The sequence below is a fragment of the Arachis hypogaea genome, chromosome 13, assembly GCF_003086295.3.
Source record: "Arachis hypogaea cultivar Tifrunner chromosome 13, arahy.Tifrunner.gnm2.J5K5, whole genome shotgun sequence".
Classification (NCBI taxonomy): domain Eukaryota; kingdom Viridiplantae; phylum Streptophyta; class Magnoliopsida; order Fabales; family Fabaceae; genus Arachis; species Arachis hypogaea.
Window position 1 is genome coordinate 137,904,778 of NC_092048.1, and position 14,178 is coordinate 137,918,955.

The following is a 14,178-nucleotide window of genomic DNA, read 5'->3' on the forward strand; positions in this document are numbered from 1 at the left end:
GAAATGTATTGGATTGAGTTATGTTTTAATATTATACTTAGTTTAAGATAAATATAAAAATTGAGGTGTAGATTTGTAATTTGAAAAGTTAAATGAAGGTAATTTTGAAAAGAAATATTATTAAAGTTTTAATCTCTGTTTCTAAAAAATTCAGTCCCCATGTATTTTCATTTTCTGGAGGTATTGAATGGATTGAAATTTTATATTCTAGGATTGAAATTTTAATTCCAGTCTCTAACTCTCAAATATAATACTAACTCTCAATCTCGAGTCTTAGTACCAATTTCTGAAAACAAACACTAAGTATATATCTCCAAAAAGTAAAAACAAAAGAGATTGAAATTTTTGGTATTGAAAATTGAAACTTTAATAACATTTCTTTTCAAAAATACTCTCATTTAACCTTTTAAATTCCAAATCTATCCTTCAATATTCATATTTATCTTAAACAAAATACGATACTTAGACATAACTCAATCTAATATATTTTACACTAAATATAATAGGGCAAAGCACATAAATAAACCAAAGCTAACTCAATAATACGTGATTCATCCAAATAAAAAAATGTTATATTGATTTCCCAAATCATATTTCTATATAAATCAAATTGGTAAACTTCAAAATACATGAAAAATGTTATTTTTTTCACAAATTGAATTGACTTGATTCGATTTATGCATGCATGATGTCCATAATAATAATCAAATGAGTATGATTCGATTTAGGAATGGTTTGTGATAATTAATAATTCAAATTAGATTGCTTCGAATTATGAAATTTGATCATTCATGATAAATTGATACAGTCCAATTCGATTTATTAGCAAATTGAGTTCTATTTATAAATCAAATTTAAACTATTAAATTTTATGTGAAATCAACCTATATAAATATTAATTTTTATTATAAAAAGAAGTACTTAATTTATCAAATTTTATATGTTATTTTTAAGTTAATAAATAAATAAATATTAATTTTTATTATAATATTAAAAAATTATAGCATACTAAAATTAATTTTTATTAATTTTTAAGTTTTATTCTATTTTAGTATGCTATAATTTTTTACTATTATAATAAAAATTAATATTTATTTATTTATTAACTTAAAAATAACATATAAAAATTGATAAATTAAGTATTTTTTTATAATAAAAATTAATATTTATATATGTTGATTTCACATTAAATTTAATAGTCCAAATTCAATTTATAGATAGAACTCAATTTGTTAGTAAATCCAATTGGACTATATCGATTTATCATGGACGATCAAAATCCATAATTCGAAACAACTTAATTCGAATTACTAGTTGTCACAAACCATGCATAAATCAAACCATACATAAATCGAATCATACTCATTCGATTTACTACTATAGACATCATGCATGCATAAATCGAATTAAGCCAATTCGATTTATGCAAAAAAATAACATTGTCATGTAATTCGAAGCTTACCAATTCGATTTATTACTATATTGTGTAAATCAAATTTAACCAATTCGATCTATATAGAGATATGGTTTGGGGGATCAATGTAACATTTTTTTATTTGGGTGAATCACGTAATATTGGGTTAGTTTTGGTTTATTTATGTGTTTTGCCCAATATAATATATAGACTTAATTTAGTTTATGTATTTTAGTCTTTCTCTCTTATTTAGTCTCAATTTTAAATCCAACCTAAAATAAAGTTAAGTTGATGGTTAAAAGTAATAGCAAAAAATAATAAATTCTAATGATTCTTTAATATTTTTTTAAATTAAATACTAGAAACTTGACAAAAATAACCGATGATATAGTGTGTGTTTGGATTAAAATTTGTAAATTAGAATTTGCCTCAAAATGATTTTTCAAAATAAGTTTGTGTCTGTATAATTTATATTTGACAACTCTATACCAATTGATTTTGATAGAATAGATATTATTTAAATAATATTAGTTAAAATTATTTTTTGATAAATAATTAGTAAAAATAATATTATATTAAATTACAATGCTATCCTTTTAAGCATTTGTTTTGATATTTTTTAAATTTGTTTTTTATATAATATTTTTTTAATATTTTTAGTATTTTTTTTACTATCCTATAATTTTTTATTACTATTATTTATGATTAATTTTTGTTTAATTTACTTTATAATTTATTTAATGAGATCAACAATTCATATTATAAAATGATAACAATAATAAACATAATATATAAAAACCACAACTACAAAATTATACGTCCAACTCAAGATCTCTTCACCCATAATTTTAACAAGAAGGATATGGAATTTTGTTGGAATTTATGGCGTCATTTGATTTGATACATCAATAATTAGAGTGACTAAATGATCAAATTCTATTATTACTTATTGTTAATTTTTTATTTAATTTGTCTTTTTTAATAAGATGAATCATTCATGTTATAAAAAAATTACAATAATAAATTTTATAAAACAAAATAAAAAATAAAATTCATATTTTTAATATTTTTTATTTAATATTATTTTAGATTATAATTTTTTATTATTTATAATTCTTTTGTTGTCTTATCGTTAATGTTTTGTTTAATTTATTTTTTCTAGTGAGATTAATAATTTCTAAAGTAAATTGTATTTTGTGCCTATTTTCAAGAAGATATTAAAGGGTATGATTGACAAAAAAAAATAAAACTTTTACAACTATTGAACGCATATAAGTTAAAACTTTTAACGTCAACAAAAGAAAAAGGATAGTTAAACTAAAAATTGAAACATACAAAAAATTTGAAGATAATTTATAAGGAGACACTTAAATAAAAACGTCAAAAACGTTTTTTTTATGGATATTTTTTTAACAGTTAAAATTTAATATATGTAATCGATTAAATCGTATTATTTCTGTCATAATTAGATTGGACAAACTGATTTGGCAAAAAATTTGATGAACCAAAATTTAAACTGGTCTAAATTATTTTTTTATAAAAATAACTACAATATTTTTATTATAGAAAATGACTAAAATACTCATTATAATTTAGGAATAAGAGTATTTTAGTCATTTTTTTAAATAAAGATATTGTAGTTATTTTCTATAAAAAGTATTAATTTAGACCATTTCAAAATTTAATTTATCAATTTTTTGGTTAAATCAATTTGTCTGATCTAATTTTGATAAAAATAACACAATTTAATCAGTTATATGTATTGAATTCTAATTACTAAAAAATATTTAAATAAAAGACGTTTTAAATGTTTTTATCCAATGTGACTCCCTACTTTAATTCAAACGCTAACCCAAATTTATATAAAATGACCCACTAACATATTTTTGTCTTCACACAAAATAGAAAAGATCCAGACCTAGACTTAGACCTAGACCGAGAGTCTATATACGATGGAGAAGAAAATAAAATTTAGTGTTGACATTAAAGCACCAAATATTGAGAAGATGACCTATCTTGAGATTATTCCTCTCAGCAATATGGATCCAAGAAGAGCCAGCAAGATTGTAGGTGGAGGCAGAGGTCATGTTCCACCTCTTGAGAACCTGATCGCACACTTCGTCACAGGGTTCTGTGAGCCCTACCTCCATCCCAATCAGCCGATTGTTCTCATCCCTTGCCTCAAAAATCCTCATTATTGCCGGGCCCTTGAGCGCCAAAAACTTGCACTCCTTGTTTATTTGCTTCTCTGGTATCGCCATCCGATTGTTGTTGTACTCTAGGTTTGTTTTCTTTATTTTCTTCTGCATTATAAAAGTTATGTCCATACATCCTAGTGAAATGATTATTGCTTTGAAAAATTCTGGCAGGAATAACGATACTTGATGATCTCGATCCGGACGAAGATGCCTTCTTTTTGTCATTTTTAACACTCTTGCTTAGTTTATTGGTTTCATTGTCACTGTTAGCCTCACTCTGATGAGCGTTTTTTATTGTTTCTTTTTTATCATTTTCTTCAATATGAAGTATCTTAAATAAAAAATTAGGATACAGCGAAAACCGTTCCAAGAACATGTTAATTTCGGCCAGTTTTTCTTTACTATAGAACTGTGGAGCTTCCTTAGACACTAAGACAATAAGGGCTCTAGGAAAATCTAAGTTTTTTATGTTCATTTTCAATGGCTATTTCAAAGTTTCCTTGTCTCTTGATTTTAAATAAGAAACAATTTCTAAAAGAATGAGAGAAACTGATTAAAAGTTTTTAATCTTCGCTCTTATATAGAAGGCTTTTACTTAGGATTCAAGTTATCAAGTGTTAGACTAAGATAGATTACCAGTTTATCTTGGGTTCAATTCAAGGATATAAACTTTAAATAAAGATAAGATATAATTAAATAATTTAGCCATTGATTAAGAGAAAAATCAATCTTTCTCGATTTAAATATACATGAAGTAAATTAAACTATTGCGATAAGATACTGTAAAGATATAGTTTACAAGATAATAATATATCTTGAATCAAACTGATTTCAACAATTCGGTTGCAATGATTATCTTTGACTGATATCTAATAATGCTTAACTTTATAACGGACTATTAAGACACCAAAAATAATAATAAATAATAATAACGGACTATTAAAAGAACAAAAACAAAAACTTAATCGAAGTACAAAACGTGTCGTTTATTGTCCCAAAAAGATGTTAAAAAATGGTCGTCGTTTCAGGATTCCTCCGTCGTACAACGAAACCACGCCTTTGGTGGAGGTCCATTCACAACCACGCATCATTCCACCAACCGCCGCTGCGGAAACTGCCGCCAACCTTCTACCTCGCTCGGATGTGCCAAAACGCAGATACTCTCAAGAAACTCCACGCCACCCTCATAGTCCACGGCCTCTGCGGCGGAGCTGACCAACTCCTCTCCGCCACAAAGCTTCTCAGCCTGTACGGCTCTTTCGGCTTGGTTGGCTCCGCCCGCCGCCTCTTCTACCAGCTCCCTTCACCTGACTTGTACTCCTTCAAGGTCATGATCCGTTGGTACTTCCTAAACGACATGCATTCCGACGTCGTTTCAATCTACGACCTTGCCAGAGTAACACTCGGTGCCTTAAACGAAGACGTCGTCTTCTCCGTCGTACTCAAAGCCTGCCGCGAGCTCCGCGACGCCGTTTCGGGGAAGCGGCTCCACTGCCACGTCATCAAGGCCAGCTATCCCGACAGCTTCGTCCTCACGTGCCTCGTCGACGTGTACTCCAAGTGCGGCCTTGTCGATAGTGCACGCCACATGTTCGACGAAATATCCGAACGAAATGTGGTGTCATGGACCGCGATGATCGTTGCTTACGTGCAAAACGAGTGTGCCGGAGAAGGGTTGACGCTTTTTAACAAGATGAGGGAATGTTTTATGTCTGGGAACGAGTTCACTGTTGTGAGTTTGGTGAATGCGTGCACAAAGTTGGGATCTTTGCATCAAGGGAAGTGGGTTCATGGGTATGTGATTAAGAGTGGGATTGAGGTTAATTCGTTCTTGGCAAGTTCTCTTTTGGATATGTATGTCAAATGTGGTGACTTGAGGGATGCACAGAAGGTGTTTGATGATGTTTTAGCCGTTGATGTTGTTTCATGGACTGCGATGATTGTGGGGTATGCCCAAAGGGATCACCCTAACATGGCATTGGAGTTGTTCAGTAGTAAGAGATGGGAAGGACTCTTGCCGAATTCCGTTACCCTTTCGAGTGTGCTCTCTGCTTGTGCTCAGATTGGGGATTCCCTTTTGGGAAGGTCACTTCATGTTCTTGCGGTTAAGCTTGGGTGTGATGATGATCATGCTGCGAGGAATGCTCTTATTGATGTATATGCCAAGTGTGGTGCCATGTCGGATGCTCGATGTGTGTTTGAAACCATCCTTGATAAGGATGTTGTCTCTTGGAATTCGATTGTTTCCGGTAGTGCTCAGTGTGGTTGTGCTTATGAAGCTCTTGAGCTGTTTCAAAGGATGAGGTTGGAGTCATTTTCCCCTGATGCGGTTACAATTGTTGGTGTTCTTTCGGCTTGTTCTTCCCTTGGTGCCCTCCAATTTGGTTCCTCTGTTCATGCTTTTTCCTTCAAGTGTGGTCTCATGTCGGCCAGCGTGTATGTTGGCACTGCACTCCTCAATTTCTATTCAAAATGCGGCGATGCAAGATCGGCTCGCATGGTGTTTGATGGCATGGAGGAGAAGAATGCTGTGACATGGGGTGCGATGATTGGTGGATACGGCATGCAAGGCGATGGCAGTGGATCTCTTGCTCTATTTAAGGATATGTTGAGAGAAGAATTTGAGCCTAATGATGTGTTGTTCACAACTATATTAGCAGCTTGTAGCCATTCAGGGATGGTTGGAGAAGGCTCAAGGCTGTTTGATATGATGTGTAGTGAATTGAACTTTGTTCCTTCCATGAAGCATTACGCTTGCATGGTTGATCTTTTGGCGCGTTCCGGCAACCTTGATGAAGCATTAGACTTCATCGACAAGATGCCAGTTCAGCCTAGCGTTGGTGTGTTTGGAGCTTTTCTCCATGGTTGTGGACTCCATTCGAGGTTTGACTTAGGAGAGGTTGCAATCAGGAGAATGCTGGAATTGCACCCTGATGAAGCTTGTTACTATGTCCTTGTGTCAAACCTGTATGCTTCAGATGGAAGATGGGGCATGGTTAAGGAGGTAAGAGAGATGATAAAGCAAAGTGGATTGAGCAAGGTCCCGGGTTGTAGTTCAGTGAAAATTGGTATTAACAATCATCAATATGCTAAAGTAGCAGCTATTGCTTAGACATATTGCTTTCATTTTGCAAGTTCAAGGGATGGTGAAGTCAAACTAGTTGCTCATACTAGTGGTTCCATGAAGGCAAGGTAACATTTTATCAGCAATCCCGAGAACTAGAATGAAAAAGTTCAAAGGAGGATTAGAAGATTGGATATGCCAATTGGCAAAAGCAAAAGAGGCTAGTGGCCTAAAGGTAAGGGTGAATTTGGATAAAGGCCAAGGTAAGACAGGATCATAAAAAGTGGCATTGCACACAAAAACTGGTGTGATCCATTTTGCCTAAGCAGCAGCCGGGTTGAATGGTTGGCTATTCTGTGATTGAGGAGAATATCAATCAAGAGAAGATAAAGCATAGTTATAGGGAGGAAACGAAATAACCCTACTAACTTTTTTATTTGTCATCCACTTGACTCAACGAGTCATTTCCCATTTCTCCTTTAAACACCGCACCAATAGAGTGTTGATCCGAGTGAAAGGTTCAGATCCTTTTATTTTATATATTTTAAAAGAATTATTGCCAAATATTTTTATTTAAATGGCTAACCATATTTCAGGAAATTGATTTCTCACTTATTGAAAAAGGAAATATTCAAGAAAACCTAACATACGCATAAGCAAAATTTTGCCCAATTAATAAAATAAGCACAATTCATATTATAATCTTTTGAATTTATTTATGTGCCTTTTATTTAAAACACATGATAAAATTACCAAAAGGGTTTTAATTATTTTGAATAAATATATTAAAAGTTTAAATTTTTTATATTTTTAATAAAAAAATTTTAAATTAATAATCTTAAAATGTGTCCTTAGATAGCAAAATCCTAATCTTTGTCATATTCCTTTCGCAGCACAATTCCGGTGACATTGCAATCTTTTAGAACTTTAGATAATACACGAGCCTTGCACGCCTCATAATTCTTGCACGCAAAAAGAAAATAACAACGAAAAAACACTGCATTGAAGAGTTAAAGCTTACGATGGGACATCACGGAGCAACAGTAAGAAAGCAATGAGAAGAATAATCTTAAAAAATAATACTACACATCCAAGTCTTTTTATTAACCAAGAATAATCTAACTTTATTAATCTGTTCTTTCATTGAATGTACAAGACACTTAGAAGAACAAAGCAACAATAATCTACCTTCGAAGATCAATTACATATACATACATAAATACAGAAATTTATCAAGGCTTCAAAAATTTCAAAGAAACAAAAAATGCTTCCATTCACATTTCAAACACATACATATCCCCTCCTACTTTCCCGTTACCAGTGAGAGACTAAGGGGTAAAGCAATTAATAAAGAAACTGCAGCCAACGATCTAATTGATTTCATGTTGGTCTTTGGTAAACATATTTTGTTCTTGGATCCACAATAACACCTTTCCCTCCATTAACTTCTAAGTCATGCCTGCGAGTAGAGTGAAAACAAATTAGGTCCCTGTCTATGATCTAACTTTGACTGCAATGAAAGAATTAGCAGTTCATATAAGTAGAGTTATCATACTCTCAAGTTAACCCATTAAGAGTTAACAAATTTTGGTCCTCAAATTGGGCGTACAAGTTTACGAATTTACAAGGAAGATTACAAGTTGAGTCTTACGATTCAAGTTTACCTGAACTCTACAAGTTGAGTCTTATGATTCAAGTTTACCTAAACTCATAACTCTACGAGTAGAGATGAACTCTAGAATTTGATAACCTTGCAACTAAGATAGAAAAATTATTGAATAAGTGAGGATCCCCTTTGCTAGCAAAGGGCACCTCGCACCCCCCAATGTGCTAGAACTGCTTTAATCCCAGATACTTTCAGAAGCCAGGAATTAAAAGTGAAACATCGGACAAAATAACAAAATGTGAAGAAAAAAGGTAAATATGAAGACTCAACTGGAACACAAAATCTGGTATGGTCAACTGTTCGCGAGGTACATATCTGAAGAGCTGCAGAAGTCGATCAACATATACTACTTTCTTCCAAACCTGAAAATAAATGGTTAATGATAATAACATGTACAATATGAGGTCATCATATAGGTTGAGGTTCCTGTAATATACCACATTATCCACAAACATCTGTAGCGCAAATACTGCCGCCTTAAGCCCAAAAGTTGGATGAAGGACATATATTGCCTATGAATACCAAATCGGGAAATCAGAACAAAGACTCAAATTATGATGATTTCGGACAGTAGAAAGAGTGCTCACATGCAGGTTGCGCTGGTGCTTCCTACCAAGTATTTGTTGCAATCTTCTCATCCAACCTAGATCAGGCTGCCTATTTAAATCGAAACAGGACAGAAAAGTTACAAGGAATCATGACTGCTGCACATAAATATGAAGCATCCAATGATTGCAATTGGATATACACAAGGTTTACAAATGCAACTTGCTAATGGATATTCATGGCGCACCCTGTCTCTCTCAAGTGTGAAGTCATAAAGCCTACACTTGAGCATATCTGCCCAAGGAGCATACAGGTAAGTTTCCTTGAATCAAGCCAGAGGACTACCCAGATTTGACATGGGGCTAGGTGTCAGTGTTTTAATAATGTGAATAGCAAGAAAACATAGTGCAAAGCCATGTCAAGGGTAATAACTATGTAAACATGGTTAAGTGGTTCATGATGCCACATAAGGAATGATCAATTATTTCAGCAACTAAACAATGTACTAGAAAAACAATACGTTTAGCTAGCAAGTCCTAATATACATGTTTACATAACTGAAAGTACTCAGTTGGAAAAGCAAGTTTTACTTAACAAATAGCATCGTATTTTTCAACAAAGACAATCCTTAGCAAATTGTAAACCTCCATTTGGAAAGATTGAACCAATTAGTAGTTCAGTACATCCTAGAATTCAAACATTTTAGGACTTACATCTGCAAAGAAGCAGCAGAGTGGAAGTAGACAATAGTATAAGGTTTCTGTATTATGGGCTCAAACTCCTGAAATTAAAAAAAGAAAAACATCAACGTCTGGGCAAAAAATAGTTAACTCTTAAACATGAGTATGCCTTCCCAATATCCTGAATGTGAAAATTTCAAAGAGCCAGCTTCACGGTTGCCAACAGTAAAAGATATAGAGCTGAAGGAATATAACTGGATTACCTTCACCACATGAAGCACAAATCGTTCAAGATCAAGACATCTGAGCAAAAAGTGAGCTCCCACAACCACCATGACGGGTCTACCCTCACTGTCTACCCCTCCACGATAACTGAAAAAACATAATAGGGGCTAATATGAAGACCGCAGACGACATTACATCACAGGACATGCATGCAAAATGGGTGATGAAATAGATGGATACATACACAATTTTCATCTCTGCAATTTCAGAAAGATTTAAAGAATTTGCTTTAGAAAGGTATCTAGAGTGGAGAGAATATTCTTCAGCAGCAGACAGTGGAGGTCCACCAACGTCACCATATCCAAGCAATTTGGTACAATTCCAGCCTCTTTGTGCTTCAGCAGTTTTCTCCCACTGCTCCAAACGCCTTTGGTCAGGGTCTTTAATCAAGGACATGAACGCAGGATCCAGAAATGAATCTAAATATGATGAATTCCTAGATAAAGGCAAATGGATCAGGAAAACTACACCAGAAGTAAAATTTCTTAAATGGATTTGTTCTATATCAATAGAATACAGAAAGAAACACACTACAGCATAAAAATTCCAAATAATGGCAATTTTGATCATAACATATGCAACAAAAACAAAAACCCTAGGTAAATGACTTTTTCTGTTTGGATTTACACTTTAGCAGAATTTTGATACATCTTTTCATAAACGTAAACATTTAGGGGCTGATAAAGGGTATAAAAAGAACAATGAGTTCTTTAGTGATTTAACAATCCTAAACTTTAGCTTACAAGAAAAATAGTTCTATGAAATCTGCACAGAAACAGAAATGCTTCAAAACTAATGGTGAAGCACACATCACTTATCAAGTTGTAACGGAAAATGTTAAATTATATTAACTGGTCCTAGAAGCCTACATATATATGATCCAATTGATTATGCTCATACTAGTGTTTGTTCATGTTGGATTACAAAATCTAGAAACATATTAAATTATCAGTTTTGAAAATTGAAAAAATCTACTGACCTCCGAACCAAGCCAGCATCACTGACAGGAAGATCAACTGGATCTTCAGTTGGTTTTGAAGCATTCTTTTTAGGCAAAGGTTTAATTCTGATTTTACGCTCATCTATGATGGTCTCACCATTTTCATCTCCAACATCTGCAGGAAGTTTTGAAAATGCAAACTGCTCCTCATTTTTATCTCGTGGAAAGTAAAGTGGAAGCAACCTATATTAAGCAATACAAAAGGTAAAAATAAACACTCAGAGAAAATCCAAAGACAAGGTTATGCAGAAGATCAACCGCACTTGTTTAACTCCACAAGTTTTCATGTGATTTTAAACATTGCACGTATACACAGAGAAACAACATCAAATGCTGAAAATACCGTTTATATATCTCTGTATCGGTTGTGCTGGTAGTACAAAAGACAACAGCTTTTATGTTGTCTTTCTGCTTCTCAAGAAACCGCCGAACAGTTCCTAAGTACAGAAAGGAAGAAGAATAAGGTTTAGCCTTATACTCAATGCGTTCAGCAGGTGCACGTTAACATGCAACCTTTGGAAAAATAGAAAATTATAGCAGATTATAATCTGCAAAAGAAAAAAAAAAAACTGCACCCAATATACTGTTTGTTTTCCTTAAAAAAATACATTAATCTAAACACTCTCGCTATGGTAGTAAGCCAACTTAAACAAACGGGATTAACAACTTGGAGAGAGCATACTTTGTCATCCTATAAAGTAAAAACCATGCAAGGGGAAAAAAGAACTTACTTATAGCTACATGCGCAGCTGGTTCTCTGGGATAGTTTTTTGCCTCTGTATAAATACAACCCATAGCAATACTGCATCAATATATACCAAAGACAAGTAAGACATATATCTTTAAATAACTACAGGCTCCCTGACACAACAAATCTGGTAGGAAAAGAACTCATAAATTTTGAAAAGAAACAAACCTGTGGAGTCCATTATCAACTAGAAGCTCCAGGCAAGAACGATAACAATGACTTAAAGCATTCTCAGCAGCAGTATGGTACTTCACAGCATACTTTGGACCAACAGTGTGGATAATTCTCCTGCCAGAATTTTATTAAAGGAATAAACCATGATAAGCAGAGAGTCCACACTCTATAGACAAGAAAATTGTAACAAATGCTGAAATATACATCAGTTACAACACAAAGTTGTAGAAATGTAGCATGCATCAACAAAAATTTTGCAGCATAAAGTATGATTTAGAGATCTCCGAAATCAGATCCAAATCCAGAGACTAGAGAGGCATGCTGTTTGAGATTTATATGCTCAACATCCAACATTTAAAAGACCCTCAAAGAATATGCGAGAATGCTCCCTTTTTAGCAGCTTTGACCATAGACATAACCATGAAACTAATGAACAATTGTCTTTTTCATGATTTGAGATTTAGTTTTCTCCCTAGAGGCAAAACTTGACTGCCACTATACGCACAACACATAATCACAAGTGCATAGTAGTATTTATCTTCTTACAAAGAGATACTGTGCATTCCCTTCAACAACCAAAACAAAAGGAGTCTATGTACAAACCTGGCGGGAAGGTCATATGCATTGGTAACTTTAGCCATCCCCGTTCGGCATCCACCCTGTCAACAATAAAGTTGTGTGAAGCATATCAGTTAATATGTTTGTGCATCATTTCTCAAAATAACTGTTTCTCCGGGATAGTACTGACATATGAAAATTTATCTATAAATTTTTAGGGCAAGTCTACTAAACATGTAATACAATAACCTATCCAATGTTGACATCTTAGCCCAATCTTCCAACTTACGCACACACACAAACACACACACGAAATCCAAAACGTTAGTTTGAATATAAATATTGAACCATGATGAAACACTGATATCAGAGTCCCATCTCCTAAACAACCCTTGAATTCACACAAGAAATCCAAAATTATAATACAAATTTGTAACTAAAATTAATTAATGTTCCAAGATTGTATATTACTAAAGTTCAAGATAGAGCACAAAGAAACAGTTTCATTAAGTAATTAACTACCAGAGTCGCACATTCTTCTGCAAGGCCAGGTCCAGCTGCAGCATGCAATCCAGGGCTGCTGTGTGTTTCATCCATATTCTGTTAATCGCAAGAACCAAAGGCAAGATAAGAAATAATATTGTTAAATTAACAACAGCATCCACCTCAAGATAATTGCTAACCTCATTTGTTGAATTAACAACAGCATCCACCTCAAGATTCCATGGATTTCCCCTCCACAAATATATCTTTGAGTTAATTTCATGATCAACAGGAAATCTTGAAACAGAACCGATGCTACTACCATCTACACCAGAAGGCGATGCCAGAGGATCAGGAAAGTATGTAGCAGAATATTCTCCATTGTCATACCCCAAGGACTGATCAGCATCATTCCATCGCGGAACTTGATCCAAGGTCACCACAGAGTCACCACTGTCAGTAGGCAATCCACCTCGGGGCGTGGCTGAAGCAGCCACCGGCACAGGAATATACATTTCAATTTCAGTTCAGGAACTCCTTCCAAGCTCCACAACCAGTTAGAATTCAGCTGGCATGACATGAATTAAGTTCACAGCAAAGTAAGCTACCACTCTCGATGCTTAATAATTAATAATTCAGCAGCAAGAACCCTCCTTTCAAAACATGAGATTCGAAGCCCGAATCGATAAAGAAAGGAAATTCGACACGCGTTATGCGCAATAAGAAATTAAAAAGATATAAATAAAAGGGGAATTTAAAAGAGAGAACCCTAGATTGAGAAAAGAAGAGAAAGAGTCGAACCTGAAATTGACGGGAAATAATTGAAGGTGGGATCGTGGGGGTGTGGAGGTGATGAAGAGAGGGGAGGAATTGAATGATTGTGATGGAAAGTGAAACGATTAGGTTGGAGATGGGAGAGGTCGTGTTCTTACGACAAAAGGAAAACGAAAATGCTGCTTTCGTCTTTTTCTATTTTCTGCCGCTTTACGGCTCGCTGATCGAGATCCGCACCCCACACAACAAACAGATTACAGTGCAATCATACTCCTCTCTCAAATTTTCTAAATTTTTTCACATACTTTTCACCGTTAATAACAAGTTAACTGAATTTCAGAAACACCCTCAATATTCATTCCACATTATCTACGTTATTTTTAGCGACTAACTTGTACAGTTGTACTCGTGCCAATGCCCAATGGAATCTTTGACCTGTTTTTTTGGGACATGAAATTATATAGATAATATTTAATTTGGTTATCTAACTTGTTGGGGAACCTCAATTTTATTTTTGAAATTTTAATTATCTTTATTTAATTTTTAAATTTTGTAAATGTAATTTATGTTAATCATTAGAATAATTTT

At 33.6% G+C, this 14,178-nt stretch overlaps 2 protein-coding genes across 2 annotated transcripts; one reads left to right on the forward strand and one right to left on the reverse strand.

Moving 5' to 3' along the window:
* The first annotated feature begins 4,412 nt into the window (after positions 1-4,412).
* Positions 4,413-7,240, forward strand: LOC112791971 (pentatricopeptide repeat-containing protein At2g03380, mitochondrial-like). The gene has a single exon (XM_025835036.3). It carries the CDS (start codon positions 4,625-4,627, stop codon positions 6,722-6,724), a length of 2,100 nt encoding a protein of 699 aa, XP_025690821.1. The 5' UTR covers positions 4,413-4,624; the 3' UTR covers positions 6,725-7,240.
* Positions 7,241-7,773: 533 nt separating this feature from the next.
* LOC112791972 (uncharacterized) lies at positions 7,774-14,026 on the reverse strand. The gene is made up of 15 exons (XM_025835038.2): positions 13,618-14,026; positions 13,017-13,384; positions 12,856-12,933; positions 12,379-12,434; positions 11,770-11,889; positions 11,585-11,655; positions 11,197-11,290; positions 10,833-11,036; positions 10,038-10,289; positions 9,832-9,940; positions 9,602-9,669; positions 8,930-8,999; positions 8,780-8,854; positions 8,613-8,704; positions 7,774-8,135 (listed from the first exon to the last, which is right to left on the reverse strand). The coding sequence occupies exons 2-15, from the start codon at positions 13,329-13,331 to the stop codon at positions 8,057-8,059; spliced, it is 1,683 nt and encodes a 560-aa protein (XP_025690823.1). The 5' UTR covers positions 13,332-13,384; positions 13,618-14,026; the 3' UTR covers positions 7,774-8,056.
* Positions 14,027-14,178: the final 152 nt, after the last annotated feature.